Below are 19,290 nucleotides of genomic sequence, written 5' to 3' on the forward strand. Positions count from 1 at the left end.
AGGGAATTGTAATTGTCTAGGAGGATATTATGGCAGTATTTGTTACTTTTTTTTTAATGTCACTCACTACTTTTTTTTTTTTCCTTAGAGAGAGAGAGATAGTTTTTTAATATTTATTTTTCAGTTTTCGGCGGACACAACATCTTTGTTTGTATGTGGTGCTAAGGATTGAACCCGGGCTGCACGCATGCCAGGCGAGCACGCTACCGCTTGAGCCACATCCCCAGCCCAGTATTTGTTACTTAAAGTAAAATTATTTGTGACCTAATAACTCCACCTCTTGGAATATATCTTATAAAGTCACATAAACACATAATCCTAGAAACTGGAACTAAAAGCAAATGATCAAGACTGTGGCTTAGCACCCAGTTTTTTGATCTCTGGTGCTAGATGTCACCTATTAAAACTTACAAGCAGAACAGCTAGAACTATTTGAAATGTGATTTTAATTAGGAAAAAATATAATAGTTTTTAACATAAGAAAAATTGGAACAGATTTCTTGAAAAAGAAAAGAGATATTTTCATATCACATCTGAAGACAATTCAGCATCAGCATTACTTTTGTTTTGTTTTGTGGTGCTGGGAATTGAACCCAGGGCCTTGTGCTTGTAAGGCAAGCACTCTACCAACTCAGCTGTATCCCCAGCCCTCAGCATTACTTTTGTGGTAGAAATAATTTCTCCAGATTTTCCCAGCTCACTTAATTAGATTTAATTTAATTTAGATTAACAGGGAATACTTTTTAGAATAATGAGGATTAAATATAGTGTATGTGAAATGCTTGGCTTGAAGTCTTGTATGAAGTACATGTGTAATACGTCTGAACTGCAAGTATTTTAAAGTTATTATGAGCTTAAAGTTTTATGTGGATGTATTGCTATTTTTTTTCTTGTCAATCGCTTGTTTCTGGCCTTGCTATGTATATTTTTTTTACCTTTGAAGTGTTTACATTTTTCTTGATTCTAGGAGGACTTTTGTGCTACAAGTAGGTATCATGTAGTGAAAGCTATGTCTTTTCCTTGACTATTAGAATCAGACTTTGGATAATAATTCCTTAATCATGATTACATAAATATTCATTTTTATTTTCCTAAAGCATTCTTCTGCTTTTATTTATTTTTACAATGTCTTAGACATATGGAATTGATGTTTGTGGACTGTATGAGGAAGAGATCCAGCTGCTTTTCCCTTGAAGCTTTTGTCCAAACATTTACTGAGTGGTCCTTTCCCAGTTAATCTAAAAACACCTTTTTCCAGAGCCTTATATTAGGATTTAGATTTGTGTTTTCAGGAACCAGACTTATAAATTTTAAATTATTATAGCTGTATAATAAATTTCAGTATCTGATAATGTTTTCCTAATTTTTTGTCTTAAAAATTTTTTTTTGTAAAATTTTTTTCTTCTAAACAAACTTAAAAATCATTTTACCAAAAAAAAAAAAAATTAAATTTGGAGAATGGGATAAAATAGTTTAGAGGAGAATCCTATTATTCCTCCCCATATCCTAATCCTTCTGTTTTTCCCCAAAACTTCTCTACTGTTACCATTTTGCATTAATGTGATATATTTGTTATAATTGACAAGTTGATATTAAAACATCATTATTAACTAAAATATGTAGTTTGCTCTTTGTGTTGTATAGTCTTTGTTTTGTTGTCATTGTTATCCTACTCCAGTAGTAGGGATTGAACCCAGGCCCTCATGCATGCTAGGCAGCAGCACTCTACCACCTGAGCTATATCCCCAATTCTGCTGTGGGTTTTGACTAGTGAGTGCATAATGTTTTATGTCCACCATTATAGTATTATTCAGAATACTTGTTGCCCTTAAAATTCCTGGAACTCCACCTATTCATTCTTTTTTTTCTTCTCCCCAAGCTGAACAGCTTCTGATGTTATTACTAATCTCCATAGTTTTTGTCTTTTCTAGAAATTTGGAATTACACAGGATGTATATAGCCTTTTTATATTGGCTTCTTTGACTTAGAGGATATGCATTTAAGGTTCCTCCATGCTGTTTCACGAGTATAATAATATATTTTAAGCTTTTTTTCCTCTTTAAAACTAATGTCAGTTGATTGAAGTACATGGATTTCTACTGTGCATGTATTTGAATGTTGTATATATTTAGTATTGATTAGAAAGTGATTCTTTCCAGCCTTTGCAAAAGAAAGTGAAAATTTGCACCTCCCTACATATTTAAAATTGTACATGAGAATACACTACAGTAGCACATGTTCATAGAGTTGAGTTAGATGCTAGACAAATAGTGTTAGGGTTTAGCTTAAGATTTGGGTACTTCTTGTCAGAGTTAAGGTCCTATAATAAGGAATGAGAGCAATGTTCAGATCTTGTTACTGACTCAGCTTTCAAATAGGTATTTCTCCCACTTGTGAAAATCTTCTGGGTTGGTTTAATTGAAGAATATCCTAAGACTGCAAGTTGAGCTGTTTAAGTCCAGTTACTGTTTGCACAGTGTACCTATGTTAATCAGGATGTTATTAATACTGAGCAATAAAAGCAAAATACATGAATCAATTGAATACTAAGGTTGAAATAAGACTGCAGTTTTAATCCATAATTCATAACCTTTCATTTTCAAGTGTTTATTAAAAACAGGTATTTTCACATTGAGTATAAAAATATACATTTTGAACATAAGCTTTATTATTATTACTACTACTACTATTATTTTTATACTGGAGATTGAACCCAGGTGTACTTTACCGCTGAGCTATATCCTCAGTACCTTTTATTTTTTGAGACAGGGTCTTGCTAAGTTGCCTATGCTGGCCTTGAACTTGTGATCCTTCTGCCTCAGCCTCCCAACTCGCTGGGATTAAAAGTTTGGTAGTGATGGAACCTATAATCATTGACTGTATTCTTACTTCTTATACTATAGTTGTAATTATTACTTTGAGATAAAAGATTACAAAGAGTCTGTTGAGCCTTCAAAGAAATACTTAAATATTCTTAGCTTGTGTCACAATTAGTCTTATTTTTTTGGAACATTTTAAATTTAAGTATTTTAGTAGAAGCATCGTATCTGATCATTACAGATAACAATGACATCCTGTATTATAGGAATATTGGCCTTTTCTCTTCTAGACTTGACAAAAAGATAAACTAGTAAACAAAACACATTTGATTTGTGAATTCAAGCCAAAATCATGGAATTGCTCATTGTTTCAGAAAGTATATTTCAAGTATAACAGAATGAAATATAGCTAGTTATGGTGACACATGCCTATAATCTCAGCTTCTTGGGAAACTGAGGCAGGAGGATCACTAGTTCAAGGCCAGCCACAGCAACTTAGTGTGAGTACCTGTCTTAAAATAAATTTTTTTAAAAAATATTTATTTATTTTTTAGTTATTGGCGGACACAACATCTTTGTTTGTATGTGGGGCTGGAGGATCGAACCCGGGCCGTACGCATGCCAGGCAAGCGCGCTACCGCTTGAGCCACATCCCCAAAATAAATTTTTAGAAAGGGCTGAAAGTAGAACTCCCTGGTAGTGCATCACCAGCACTCCGCCCAATAAATAAATAAATAAATATTTAAGGTGATTACCATGGGATCGTGATTGTTTACTTTCTGTAGGATTATGTAAAGCCTTTTTATTCTGCAGGATCATATTTCATTTCACTGAGATTTGCAAATTCTAGAGGGTTGTATTAAAAGGAAAATTAAAACAACAGCAACAAAACATTGTAGAAGCAGCAGCCAGTGCCACTAATTCCAATAAGGAAGTTCAGAAAGTTGTATCCTGAGTTGTTGCTATTTTCTGCATGATGCTAGAGGTCAATTGAGGCTGAGATGTAGTTAATGTTTCAGAGTGAGGAAAGGGAACCATGAACAAATAAATAAATGATCATCAGGTAGCCCTAGAATGGTAACCACATATTATGGATAATTACATACTAATTCTAAATGTAAATACTCTTTTTAATAACTGATTTTATTTTTAAAATACATGACAGCGAATGCATTACAATTCTTATTACACATATAGAGCACAATTTTTCATCTCTCTATATAAAGTATGTTCACACCAATTCATGTCTTCATACATGTACTTTGGATAATGATGTCCATCACATTCCACTATTATTGCTAACCCCATCTCCTCTCTTCCCCTCCCACCCCTTTGCCCTATCTAGAGTTTGTCTATTCCTCCCATGCTCCCCCTCCCTACCCACTATGAGTCAGTGGAGATTATTGAATATCCCTGTTCATACAGACTAAAAAATCTGTTGACAAGTGGAACCTGTTGTATAGTAAATCAAGCCCTAAAGAATAAAAGTGAAGATCTCAGGTTCCGGGATCTTTTAAAGGATCTTCACTTTATTCTTTAGGGCTTGATTTACTATACAACAGTCTTCCTTTGTTTAGTTGCTGTTTCATCTAATCTGTCTGATGTATGTGATAAACAGGTCTTTTAAAAATATTTTGAGGGTTCGGGATGTGGCTCAAGCAGTAGTGCGCTCGCCTGGCATACGTGTGGCCCAGGTTCGATCCTCAGCACCACATACAAACAAAGATATTGTGTCTGCCGAAAATTAAATAATAAATATTAATAAAAAAATATTTCGAGGCCAGGAATGGTGACACATGTCTGTAATCCCAGCGGCTCTGGAGACTGAGGCAGGAGGATATGCAAGTTCAAAGATAGTCTCAGCTATTTAGCAAGTCTCTGTCTCAAAATAAAACATAAAAAGGGCTGGGGATGTGACTGGTACCAAAAAAAATTTCAGGCTGGGTGCTGTAATCCCAGTGATTCAGGAGGCTGAGGCAGAAGGAACACAAATTCAAAGCCAGCCTCAGCAATTTAGCAAGTCCTGTCTCAAAAGAAATGAAAAAGGCTAGGGATGTAGCTCAGTGGTCAAGCATCCCTGAATTCAATCCCCAGTAGGAAAAAAAAACCTCACTTCCTTTTTATTTTAGTTAATTCTGCGTAGAGTTACTGGTTTTGGTCTACTCAGAATGATCTGTTGCACTTCCATGTGAATTTTTCTTAATATTTTTTTTAGTTGTTGATGGGCCTTTATTTATTCGTATGTGGTGCTGAGAATCAAACCTAGTGCCTCATGCTTGCTATGCAAGCAAGCTACCACAGCCCCCTGAATTTTTCTTGAATCCAAGTGATTTGTTTATTCTCTTCATCCTCTGAAGTTTAATAGATAATTCAAATCATGTCTTTGGAGTTTCTCATAATTATTGTAAACATTTGCCTTGATATCTGCTTGTTATAATTCATTTTACTTGTCTAAAAGGGGATAGATGTTGCCTCTGCAATAAAACTGATGAAAAACAATTTGGAAAAAAAATCAACTCAAGATCAACAACTAGCAAACCCTAGGAGTATCCTTTAAAGCTTTAGTCTTATTTATTTCTTACTTAAAATGATGGTAGTACACCTTTCTAGAGTTAGAAATTCCTCATTCATTGGATCAGATAGTTATAAGAGGTGGAACATGAGAAGTGGTAGTACTAAAAGTATCTCTCAACCCTGTCACTTATTTAACATATTGCAAGAAGTGTGACTGACTGAATTGTATCTTATTATAAGAGAAGTGACTGGAGCTCCTGAGGGACTGTTAGGATTTTGGTTTTGATCAGTATGTTGTACAACTGTTCCTAATTACTTCAGGCTTGTTTAAGTGTTCACTTTTTTTGTGTGTGTGTGTGTGTGCTGGGGATTGAACCCAGGGCCTTAATGCATGTGAGGCAAGCCCTCTACCAACTGAGCTATATCCCCAGGCCCTCACTTGTAATTTATTCACTGTATATATGTTTTTTTCTAAACTGGAGGTTGAACCCAAGAGCGCTCTGCCACTGAGCTACATTCCCAGCCCTTTTTATTTTTTATTTTGAAATGGTCTTGCTAAGTTACTGAGACTTGCTTTAAATTTTTAGTCTTTCTGCCCCAGCCTCTCATGTCCCTGGGATTACAGGCAGGCACCCTGCTTGTTTTACTGTTTAGTGGTTCAGTATTATGATATTATTAATGTCATGTGGTATATTGTGATCTCTCTAAATTCTGTCAGTGGTTCCATGAGCAAGTACCTAAATAAAAGTTTGTCATTGTATTATAACCTTTTAACCATGCTGGGATTACAGACATCTATCTATGTTGACTTTTACTCAGTAGAGAACCTGTGAAGGAAGAACTGAGGCTTTCCTAAAACCATACTGCTCCATCTCAGTGCCAGTACTGTGCATACTCATTTCAAATTTTATTGTGGAATGGAATATTGAGGCTGCTTCAAGTTCTGAAACTGCACTTGGTATAATTAGCAGAGATCTCTGGTTCCCTGTAGCCAAGTCAGTGTACCTGTCTAGATCTCAGCTGGCAGCATTTGGTCTGCTGCTCTCTCAAGAAAAATACTAAAAAGGAGAATACTATGTAGTTTGATCAGATTAGGGAGAAGTAGCTAGATTGTTTCTCTTCTGGTCCTACATAAGTGGTTACAAATTATAAACAAAACTCAGGTGAGCTGAGTATGGTGGTACACACCTGTAATCCCAGTGACTGGAGAGGCTGAGGCAGGAGGATCACAAACTAACCTCAGCAATTTAGTGAGGCTCTAAGCAATTTAGATCCTGTCTCAAAAGAGAAATTTAAAAGGGCCAGGGACGTGCCCAAGGGCTAAATCACCTTTGGGTTCAGTTCCCTGTACAAACAAACAAAACCAGCAGGTGATATGCATATGCAGATTGAACTAGGCTCTGCTAGCCTGAGAATTTGTCAGTTTTAGTTTACTTGGGCTCTGCCTGGCCTGGGGCTCTTTTTTTTCCTTCCAGTTTTGATTCTCAGGAAAAGAAAATTTAGAATGCAGAAGGACACTTACAGGATGTTGATTTTAATCTTAAAGGGGACTTTGTTTCATAACATCACCTACTCGAAACTTGCAGATAACTGTTTATTTCTTTCACCTCCCATATTTAGATAGTTACCAAAAAAAGAAAAAAAAAAAGCCTACTGGTTAAAAGTGTGACATATGACTGCACTCCCAGGGACCCAGGAGGCTGAGGCAGGAGGATTGCAAGTTCAAAGCTTGCCTTAGTAACTTAGCGAAGCCCTAAACAACTTAAGACTCTGCCTCAAGATAAAAAATTAAAAAAAAAAAAAAGGCTGAGATGGTGAAGGATTCCTGGTTTCAATCATGAGTATGGTAGGGGAAAAAAAGAAGTAAATTTATGAGTCAGATTTGTTTTAAATATTTGTGTGCAGGGTTTTTTATTTAATAATTTATTTTGAGGTGCTGGAGATTGAACATCTCCTGGGTGCTAAACCACTGAGTTCTTTTATTTTTTTGTTTTTTAAATTTTATTTTTGTTTACTTATTTATTGGTACTGAGGATTGAACTCACTAAGCTACATCCTTAGCCTTTTTAATTTTTTATTGAGACAAGGTCTCACTAAGATCCTTAGGTCCTAAGTTGCTGAGGCTAACCTCAAACTTGAGATTCTCCAGTCCCAACCTTTTGTGTTTTTGATATTACAGGATTGCATCACTGTGCCTGGCTTTGTTGGAAGTTTAAAAATCAGTGTACCTCAATTTTAAGAACATTTATGAAGAACAATATGGATATGGAAAATATGTAAAAATCAATATCTCTGGTTGAATAGAAGAGTTAAAAAGAGCTTTCCCACCCACTTGACATATATTCATTGGAATTATTGTCCTCTAAGTTATTTTACTACTAACTACTTTTGTTCCCTAAGAGAAATTAGTCCTCCAATGTATGACACTAGGTTAATATATTCTGCTCCCAGGCTGGGGATGTGGCTCAAGCAGTAGCACGCTCGCCTGGCATGCGTGCGGCCCGGGTTCCATCCTCAGCACCACATACCAACAAAGATGTTGTGTCCGCTGAGAACTAAAAAATAAATATTAAAAATTCTCTCTCCCTCTCCCCCTCCCTCCCTCCCCCCCTCCCCCCCCCCTCTCTCTCCCCCTCTCTCTCCCTCTCTCCCCCTCTCTCCCCCTCTCTCTCCCTCCCTCCCTCCCTCTCTCCCTCTCTCTCTTCTTCTCCTCTCTCACACACACACAAAAAAGATACTGATGAACTGGGGTTGTGGCTCAGTGGTAAAGCACTTGCCTCACATGTGTGAGGCACTGGGTTCCATTCTCAGCACCTCCTATAAACAAATTAATAAAATAAAGGTCCATCAACAACTAAAAAAAATATATATATATATTCTGCTCCCTAAATTAACTAGATGATTTTAGGATCAAGAGACAAGGTTAGGTTGGACTTAACATTTGACACAAATCATAAGTGTAGGGTTGGGAATGTGGCTCAAGCGGTGGCGCACTCGCCTGGCATGCTTGCGGCCCAGGTTTGATCCTCAGCACCACATACAAAGACTTTGTGTCCACCGAAAACTAAAAAATAAATATTAAAATTCTCTCTCAAAAAAAAGTGTAAAGCCCAACTAACTTGGAGTGCTGTTTTATTATGTACATTTTGGGATTATCCAAATCTTTGTAATTAATCATGTTTGCCACTCATTTTTACCAAGTGAAGAGGTAAAGAGACATTCCTAACTGCTGATAGGAAGCAAAATTGATACAATTCTGGAGAGTATTTATTCTCAGAATATCCTGAAAATCTTTTTTCACATCCTCCCGTCTCTATATCTGTATCTCTGTTTCTTTTTTAAAAAAATAATTTTTTTAGTTAAACAAAATGCCTTTATTTTATTTATTTTTATGTGGTGCTGAGGATCGAACCCAAAGTGCCTCCCACGTGCAAGGCAAGTGCTCTGTCACTGAGCCTCAACCCCCAGGCCCCTCTCTGTTTCTTTTTATAGTCCTGGGATCAAACCCCAGACTCTAGGTGTGTTGGGTAAGTACTCACCCACAGAGCTGTTAATATATTCTGCCCATTATGTATCTTTTGATTCAGTGTAAAGATGTTAGGAAAGTTTTAACTATGTGGCTACTTATTTGCAACATTGTTTAAAAGGATGAGCAATTAGAATCACCCTGAAAATGTAGCAGTAAATGATAACACAAATTAATTTGATAGTTATACAGTATAATATTGTATTATGTTATAAAATAATATTAGTAAGGGAAGGTATTTACACTGGGTTGGGATGAAATTAGCAGGGTAACTTAAATTTTTTTTTTTTTTTTTTTTTAAAAGAAGCAAGGTGTGTAGATTGGGGGTAGAGCAGGTGTCCTGGGTTCAGTAACCTCAACACAACACTACACACACAGAAATACCAGATTTTGGAATATTTTGGATTTTCTGGTAGGGATTCTCAGTTTGTGATTGTAATCTCAAAGTGATGGTTTTGTTTTAATAAAGAAAAGAAAGATGGGCTGGGGATGTGGCTCAAGCGGTAGCGCGCTCGCCTGGCATGCGTGCAGCCCGGGTTCGATCCTCAGCACCACATACCAACAAAGATGTTGTGTCCGCCGAGAACTAAAAAAATAAATAAATAAATATTAAAAATTCTCTCTTTCTCTCTCTCTCCTCTCTCACTCTCTAAAAAAAAAAGAAAAGAAAAGAAACAGGGGCTGGGGATGTGGCTCAAGCGGTAGCGTGCTCGCCTGGCATGCGCGGGGTGCTGGGTTCGATCCTCAGCACCACATAAAATAAATGGCGTTGTGTCCACCAAAAACTAAAAATAAAGAAAGAAAGAAAGAAAAGAAAGAAATATTCATTTTGCATTTTTCTCCTTTTAATCTTTTTTCTCCCTTTTTCCTTGGTATTAAGGATTGAACCCCAGGGGCATTTAACCAATCAGCCACATCCCTATCCCTTTTTTATTTATTTAGAGACAGGGTCTTGCTAAGTTGCTTAGGACCTCACTAAAGTTGCTGAGGTTATCTTTGAACTCAAAATCCAATTACTTCAACCTCCTGAACCACTGGGATTACAGTCATATACCACCACACCTAGCTTCCTTTTAATATTCTTACATGAAAAAGTATCATCATTTATTTATTTACACTTCACTTACCAAAAAAAAAATGTTCACTAACATCATAGTGGTTCTAGTTTGTGCATATGTTATACCATAACGTGTTATTTATTATGTGAGCTTTAGTGTAAGAAGCTGTGTGCTGTGTTCTCGCAGTGTCAGGTGCTTGGACTTAACTCTGAGATAGAAGTGGAATGAGGGAGGAACATTAAATATTTACAACTGCTGTGTATAATTTGTTTGCCCTTGACATTTCCCCTTTATGTACTTGATATTTATATTTTAGATTAAAAGATGGAAATAAAGCTAAGAAATAGATGTTTTTAAAATTTTTTATTTTCCTTATTATTTTGGGATATCCTAATGAAAAGGAAATTTATTTTTATTGAAATTTGAGTACCTCGACAACACAAAATATTTAATAAAAGGGGATTATGGGGGAGACGTTGCCTTCTTAGTTTGTATTGATTTGGAAGTCCCAAGTACTAGTAAAACTACTACTTGGTGGGAAGTAGATTTTACTCTAAAAGAAGATATTTTGTAATGAATGAATTGGTAGAATAGACCAGAAGGTATAGGCCATGGTATGAGGAGCACATAGACTCAGACTCATAATAAAAATTTATCTCTCTGCTACCCTTGTGTCTGGAAATTCAATGTGCTAATAACCCTGTAATTATTATTTATCATACTTTAATCTTTGGCATGCCTGTAATTATCTGGAACATAAAATATTTGCTGTAATGTCCTATTATCTTTCTCTACTCATTTTTGTTTTTCATTTTTGGTAATATACCCTTCACTTAAAACTTAATCCCACAGTGCTGCCATACTGCTAGAGTGTTTTTATTTCCTAAAGCATTAGGTATTGGCATTAATGTTTATACAAGGGTATTCTTAGCATTGTGTGTAGTAATAAAAGCATTTTGCTCTATAATGGAATGTAATATAATTTGAATACAAGAGGGATTTTTTTTTTTAGAGAGAGAGGGAGAGAGAAAGAAATAATTTTTTAATATTTATTTATTTTTTTTTAGTTTTCGGCAGACACAACATCTTTGTTTTTGTATGTGGTGCTGAGGATCGAACCCGGGCTGCACACATGCCAGGCGAGCGCGCCACCTCTTGAGCCACATCCCCAGCCCACAAGAGGGATTTAAATCTGCTGATAAGGAATGATAAGATGAAGTGGGTTTATGTGCCATCAGCAATCTAATGTTTGTTCAAAAACAAGTAGAGGTTATCTAGAAGATTGTAGATATGTGTTTTTAGGTAAAATATCTCTAAAAAGAACTCATAAAACACTAGAAAAATGGTTGTATTGGGGTGGAATAGAGGTGATTAGTAATTGAAAGGATACTTTATTGTATATTTAAAATTCGGTTAACTTGGTATATATATTACTTTACATTTTAATTATTTAAATTAATTAAAATATTTTAAAGGAAATCCCCAAAAACCTTTTCTATTATGCTGGAATTTAAGATTCAAAATAATTGTGACATCTTGAAGTAGGTTGCCTTAGGAGGGAGGGCCAGTTGTCTATATTCTGAGAAGAATAAAAGATAAGCATAAATTGGGTGAGTGGTACATACTTGTAATCCTAGCAAATTGGGAGACTGAGGCAGGAGGATCCTAGTTCAAGGCATCCTTGGCAATGTAGGGAGACTCTTGTATTGAAATTTAAAAAGAGCTGGAGTGGTTGAGTCATTTCCTTATAGAGCAAGAAAAGAGGGTGGGGAAGAGAACGAAGTTATCTGCTAATTGATCTTCTCTATCCTTCAAGTTCTAATTTAAAATGAATGTCTTGGGGCTGGAGTTGTAGCTCAGTGATAAAGAGTGCTTACCTAGCACATGGGAGGCACTGGGCTTGATCCTCAGCACCACATAAAAATGAATAAATAAAGATATTCTGTCCACCTACAACTAAAAAAATTGAAAAAGAATGAATGTCTCATTCTGTATGACAGTATACTAAACTTATTACAAAGTTATTTCTTATAGAGAAATATCAAAACATTTCTTTATATGACCAAGCATGGTGGTGCATACCTGTAATCCCAGCAACTTAGCAAGACCCTGTCTCAAAATAAAAAATGAAAAGCACTGGGGATATAGCTCAGTGGTACAGTGCCCCTGGCTTCAGTCCCCAGTACAAAATTCATTATTCTGCAAAAAATTCTAGTTGCCTTCCCTTGATTAGTTGTATATACCAAATAATAAGAGAATGGTAGTATGTAAACATTAGCAAAATTAATTGCTTATTGTCATAGATTAATTATATAAGCCATACTTTATCTGTAGAGTACCCCACATCTTGAGTAAGCAACAAATTAGAAAAAAAAAGCCCAAGAATAATATATATTATGGATATACTGTGTAATAGGAGCTAAATGTTCTTGAGGCTTTGTAGGGGTGTGTGTGTGTGTGTGTGTGTGTGTGTGTGTGTGTTTGAGTGTGTATTTGAGAAATACATGTACTCTTGGAAAAGGAGCACTCTTAAAGGAGTGCCTTCACGTTTATGAATTTTAAATAAAATATATTTCTTAAATATGAATGAGATAAATTTAGGGGTTGGCTGTGGCTGTGGCTCAGGGATAGTGTTCACCTGGCACGTATGAGACACTGGGTTCGATCCTTAGCACTGCATAAATAAAAGTATTATAAAAAAATTAGGAGTCATTTGAATTTGTTGTCTTTCAGAAATCGAGCTATAGCAGATTATCTTCGTTCAAATGGCTATGAAGAGGCATATTCAGTTTTTAAAAAAGAAGCTGAATTAGATATGGTATGTTTGACTTTTTATAATTATTCATAGTGTAAAGAGTGGGTTTATTATAGTATCAGTAGTTAACAGTCAGCTATTAACAAATCTTATTTGTTATTGTAGGTTTCTTGGCATTAAACATGGTTTTACACTTTTTTATATAATCAGATTTTTCGTAATATTTAGGCTTACAGATAGTATTCTGTGATTTGAAATGTTAAGGCATTGTTTAAAGATTCCCATTTATTTTTCTCTAGAATGAAGAATTAGATAAGAAGTATGCTGGTCTTTTGGAAAAAAAATGGACATCTGTTATTAGATTACAAAAGAAGGTAACTAAATTTTTTTTCTTTAAAGTTAGCTATACTCAGCATGTTATTATATATTAACCTTCTGAAAATATTAGCAAATTGTTCTGCATTAATTGCTTATCTTGGAAAAGCTAATGAAAATATGCTTTATGAAAACTTAGATCATTACTGATACATACTACTCATGCAACATGGGGTATTGACTATGTTGAATCGGTATAGTCCTGACTTTGAGACACTCATCCTACAAGAATTCCTTTGTGCCTTTAGAAGAGAAGGACTCAAGCAATCAGCATGGTTATAGGGAAAGAGCACTAAAGCATGCTCTTAGACAACATTTTCATCTTTGAGCTTTACTTTTTACCTGTAATATGAGAGCAACAAATAATATTTAAGCCCTAAAATGATTATACTTCATAGGCAAAGTTAGAATAAATAAATAGCCCTGTTCTAATATAAGTTCATCTATATAAAGCTCTTAGAAAAATCAGTGTGGTGGCACCCACCTATGATCCCAGTGGCTCAGGAGGCTGAGACAGGAAGATCTCGAGTTCAAAGCCAGCCTCAGCAAAAGTGAGGCCCTAAGCACTCAGTGAGATTCTCTCTCTAAATAAAATACAAAATAGGGCTGGGGATGTGACTCAGAGGTTGAGGGCCCCTGAATTCAATACCCAATACCCCAAAAAAGAAAAGCTCTTGGAAAAAAATACCTAGCTCATTGTAGATTTTTGAATACTATCTTATGTTATTAAGCTAGTATATGTTATTATATTAGCTCTCTATTAGTAACATATAATATAGAGTTGGATGCAGCGTTACACACCTGTAATCCCAGCTACTTGGGAGGTTGAGGCAAGTGTATTGCAAGTTCAAGGCCAGCCTTGGCAATTTAACAAGACTTTCCTCAAAAATAAAAAATGCGGGAACTGGGATTATAGTTCAGTGATAGTTTGTCTGGGTTTAATCTCCATGCCACACATACACACACACACACACAAAAGAAAAAAACAAAAGGGATATAACAGTAATATATAGCAGTCTCAGAAGAAGACAGTTTACTGCTCTTCTGATTAGTAGTAAGAAGACTCTGTTGTCAAATGTAAATTGAAATTTTTCTTTGAGTTAAATAATGAAGATATACTGAATTTTTCCGTTTTTGGTTTTGTTAATACTACTTACATTTTGGTGATACATAAAGATAATTTTCACATAAATCTGCCAAATGGTTTGCAAATTACTGACATTTTTTCATGTATTTTATACATATGTGCAAAACAAAGGCAGTTTTAAAAAATATCAAGCCAAAGCTGGGTGTGGTGGTGCACACCTGTAATCCCAGTAATTTGGGAAACCAAGGCAGGAGTATCACAAATTAACGAATCTGAGCAATTTAGTAAACCTGTGTCTCAAAATAAAAAATAAAAAGGAGTGGGGGATTTAGGTCAGTCATGGAATACCACAGGGCTCAGTCCCCACTACCATAAATAGATAAATAGATTAGATAGATAGATAGATAGATAGATAGATAGATAGATAGATTGATTGATTAAATAGAATATATCAAATATGTCATTTTTATCAGAATCTGTCTACTTAACTGCATGTTCCTTTTCAAGGTTATGGAATTAGAATCAAAGCTAAATGAAGCAAAAGAAGAATTTACGTCAGGTGGTCCTCTTGGTCAGAAACGAGACCCAAAAGAATGGATTCCCCGTCCACCAGAAAAATATGCATTGAGTGGTCATAGGAGTCCAGTCACTCGTGTCATTTTTCATCCTGTGTTCAGTGTTATGGTCTCTGCTTCAGAGGATGCTACAATTAAGGTAAGTTTTTGTTAAAAAATACTTTAAGTTAGGAAGGGAGAAAAAAGGTGGGGGGGACCCTGAAAATGAGGCCCTGATACTGAGAGAAAGGAAAGGTTCTTTGAAACTGTGTCAGTGGTTTGATTCTGAACTTTGAAGACTTAATTAGAATAAAATTTCATTGTAGCTCCTGAGAGGCATTCTGCCAGTAAGTTCACTGGTGAATTTGAAAAAAAATAGAATGTTTTTAATTTAATGTTGGGCAGTAGGTCACCTTGGGCCTAAATAGGGAGAAGTTTTGTCTTTAGTGAATGAAAAGTATGCTCATTACTTTTAAGCAGAAATGATATATGAAAATATTGGTGTACAAAACTAGAAATTTAGGGGGGAAAACTCATCTGGAAAGGAATTTTAGAACAAAAGCTATTTTTATAATAGTTGCCTTTAGTCTACACACAATAAAGTAATAGTTGTGTAAATGACATGGAAAAATAAGATAGGTAAAATATAGAAAAGTTTAGGTAAGTTTCTCTGTTGTAAGGCTTACTTCATATTAAGTTCCAGATTTTAAGAAAAAAATGTGAGTCAGTTGTATTAATATTCCCCTTAATATATAAAAAATGTAACTGGGAAATTTTATCTTTTAGTCATTTGACTCTTGGTCCAAGGTCATCACGATCTGCTATTGAAAAACAAAAAGAATTAGTAGAAAACATACAATCTTCACAACACAATTAGTAGAAAACATATCATCTTCATAACACAATAATCCAGATTATTATTACTTTGCCAAACACCCATCAGAAGATTTTTAATCTTTTCCCAATTTTATTGGGATGCATTGTATTTGGCCATAGTAACAGACATTTTCATTACCATGGCATTTAGGCCTCTCCATAAACCATAGAGCAGAGGGCTCACTCACATTATTTATTTGCCTCTTCCAGAGTATCATTACTTAGTTCTCATCCTTCCATCAGCACTATCTGACCATGAAGGATTTTGGAAGTAATTTAAGTCAAACATTAAGAAAATCCATACATTGTAAGTTTTAACACATAGCTGCGAAGGCTGCAATTGAATAAGCAAGGAATAATATTTAAAGTAGTCACTTCAGGGATTATGAGACTAGCAGTTTGCCTAGGTCTGGTTAATTGACATACACCTGTTTTAAAACCTGAATATTAACTTCAGCATATTAAAGCTCTGAAATATTAGCTGTCAATAACTAATGATACAATAAGTTGTATTCTTACAGGCTACAGGGTATTTATCATTTTTTCTCTTAACTCTCATGTTTAAGGAGTTAGTTAGGTCTGTCAGTAATATAAATACTCTCAGAAAAATCTATTTTAATAATAATCTCAACAATTGTCCATATAGGTAAATGTAGTCTTAGTCACTAAAGTCCAGCATAATTGGCTAGTTTGGGTTTTTTATCTGCTGTCTAGCATATGTTTCTGTCACTGGTGTGGTCAATTTGTTGTTAGGCTGCCTCAGCTACCTCAGTCGTGGGGGATAGAGATGTGGAATCAACACACAGATTCCAGGAGCTGCTGAGAACTGGCTGGTGACAAACCTCAAATTGAAGTCCAGTAACTCAGTTGATTTTTGGAATGTACACAACTGTTATAGGGTTTAAGGGAGGCATGCCCGTCAATCATACACAAGCAAGATAATATCTGTAAACCAATCATCTTTTGCCTAATGTAACCACACTGTGAGGAAACTCTAAAAGGTTGCTGTTGTAGTGGAAAGCAATTTGGAAGGGTCTGTCCCTAAGGGAAGAGGCTTACTGAGTTAGGGTTTTGCCTGGTAGTTTGGCAATGTTAACCACAAGTGCTGAGCATGTAGTTTTATTGACGTGTCACTAGAGCAGAGCACTCCATCCTATAGGTATTTCTGTGAGGCCTGAAGGAACGTGGATTTCTGAAGCTCTCCAAGCTGTTCATAGCTGCTAGTTGCAACTGAAGGCTATTCCAATGTTTTCTCCCCTTTTATTAAATTTGTTGTCAATGGAATATTACGCAGCATTAAAAATGACAAAATCATGGAATTTGCAGGGAAATGGATGGCACTAGAGCAGATTATGCTTAGTGAAGCTAGCCAATCCCTAAAAAACAAATACCAAATGTCTTCTTTGATATAATGAGAACAACTATGAACAGAGCAGGGAGGAAGAGCAGGAAGAAAAGATTAACATTAAACAGAGATATGAGATGGGAGGGAAAGGGAGAGAAAAGGGAAATTGCATGGAAATGAAGGGAGACCCTCATTGCTATACAAAATTACATATAAGAGGTTGTGAGGGGAATGGGAAAATAAACAAGGAGAGAAATGAATTACAGTAGATGGGGTAGAGAGAGAAGATGTGAGGGAAGGGGAGGGGGGATAGTAGGGGATAGGAAAGGTAGCAGAATACAACAATTACTAATAGGGCATTATGTAAAATTGTGGATGTATAACTGACGTGATTCTGCAATCTGCATTTGGGGTAAAATTGGGAGTTCATAACCCACTTCAATCTAATGTATGAAATATGATATGTCAAGAGCTTTGTAATGTTGTGAACAACCAATTAAAAAAAAAAAAAAAGACCAAGGTGGCAACTCAAAAATAAGCTATAACTATTGTATCTATATGCACCTAATTCTGGAGTCCCTACCTACAAAATAAACACTGTTTGACTTAAAAAAAAATTAAAAAGATAAATAAATTTGTTGTCAAAGGAGAACCCTGATGAGAGAAGAAAGGAAAAGGGTAGAAAAAAATAATGGGAACCAAGAAAGAGAAAAGCATCCAGACATGGCCTATTCCTGTAGCTGCAGTTGTTTCCTGCAGTGGTAAGCAGGCAGTCACTATTGACTAGGTCACTTGGGTTTCCATCTGAGCTGGGTGTTGGGAGTAAAACAGCCATGGGGCAGGAGACCTCTCTCAGAAGGGGAGAAGAATTAGGCCTTTGCACAGGTGGGGGGTGAGGTTCTGTGCCTCACCTCTGTTGGCCCCCAAGTTTTCTCCTGATGGCCCCTCTGTAACTGTGCCTGTCTTAGGTTGTCCCTCCCTGGAGGAATCTTACCCATCTTTGACTAACCAGCCATCCTCCGGGGCCAAACAGGGTGACGTAGAGTGTGCAAGGCATTGTCCCTGAGAGGGCTCTCTGTCTCCTTGATAGATAATGCCCCCGTGGCCTCCACACCAGCATTTACCTTAGGATCGGCAAACTCAGGTTTCTTCTCCGTGGAGGGCCCAGCTCACAGTCCTGGGCTGGTGAGGCTGCGTTCAGGAAGGAAGGAGAAAAGCCATAAACAGACAAACAGTAATATTGTGACAAAGCTGAGAGACACAGATGAAGAGGAGAGCAGTGCTAAGACTGAGGGCATGATCCCTCATAGAGAACTGGCCCTTAGTTGGTGTTACTTACATCTGGTCCATAGCTGCCATCCATAAGGATGTGGAACAATCCGTTATTTCAACACTGTCTTTTTCTCAAAAGATAATTCCAGTCAGTCTGTTTACCACAGAATCAGTATATACATATACCAGACCATTACAGTCAGGATAATTAATCTAGTTTCATGGGTGGACTTTCCAGACCACACTGCAAGACACATTAAAGGTGGACCTGGGAAATGGGTCCATAGAAGTCTTTTCATAATTTTTACTTACCTGACAAGCTTGTGAAGCTGCATGGCTATAAACTCTGTAGCTAGAAATTTACCTTCCTGTGCGAGGTTTCTCAGTCATTATCATGATGACTGGTTTAATTTACTGAATCATGCTCAGTAACATTAAGACTCTCCATTACAATTTAAGAAAAATCTATAAAATATTTGTAAAATCTAGAGTGTGTCTCTGGGGTCCTGTATTCCCCCCCCCTTTTTTATTTTTATTTTATTTATTTATTTATTTATTTATTTTAAAGAGAGAGAGAGGGGGGGGAGGGAGAGAGAGAATTTTTAATATTTATTTTTTAGTTCTTGGTGGACACAACATCTTTGTTGGTATGTGGTGCTGAGGATCGAACCCGGGCCGCACACATGCCAGGCGAGCGTGCTACCACTTGAGCCACATCCCCAGCCCCCCCCCCCTTTTTTAATTTAATAAAATTGAGTAAAGACTTGGCATAAGTCATAGTATCATTAGTTTAAGTATTTAAATGATAAGTATTTAAATGATAAGAATAGATTTACCTTTTATTTATTATTATAATTTTAATATAGACTAGTTGATCCATTCTAACAATTTAGAAAGAACCCTCCATCTTTTTTTGAGAGGTTTTAAAATATCTCTATATTTTAGAATATTATCTTTTAAATAGGTATCTCTTAATTGCCTTTAAAAAGATATGATTAAGGTTATCTTTTAGTGAAGGGAATAGTACGAAATCTTAATGTATTTTTTATAGACTATAGGTCTAATCAGAATTATTATATCAATGAAGTTTTAGCAGCAGTCCAGCGTAA

General features: G+C 36.0%; 1 protein-coding gene across 2 annotated transcripts in view; it reads left to right on the forward strand.

The window, feature by feature from the left end:
- Pafah1b1 (platelet activating factor acetylhydrolase 1b regulatory subunit 1) overlaps positions 1-19,290 on the forward strand; it is an 80,462-nt gene that overhangs the window by 41,749 nt on the left and 19,423 nt on the right. For both annotated transcript variants that reach the window (XM_005327923.5, XM_040269298.2), the window contains exons 3-5: positions 12,651-12,735; positions 12,972-13,046; positions 14,642-14,848. In XM_005327923.5, coding sequence (XP_005327980.1) covers positions 12,651-12,735; positions 12,972-13,046; positions 14,642-14,848 — 367 coding nt within the window. The remainder of the gene's footprint in view (positions 1-12,650; positions 12,736-12,971; positions 13,047-14,641; positions 14,849-19,290) is intronic.

This window comes from Ictidomys tridecemlineatus, chromosome 3 (assembly GCF_052094955.1).
Source record: "Ictidomys tridecemlineatus isolate mIctTri1 chromosome 3, mIctTri1.hap1, whole genome shotgun sequence".
Taxonomy (NCBI): Eukaryota; Metazoa; Chordata; class Mammalia; order Rodentia; family Sciuridae; genus Ictidomys; species Ictidomys tridecemlineatus.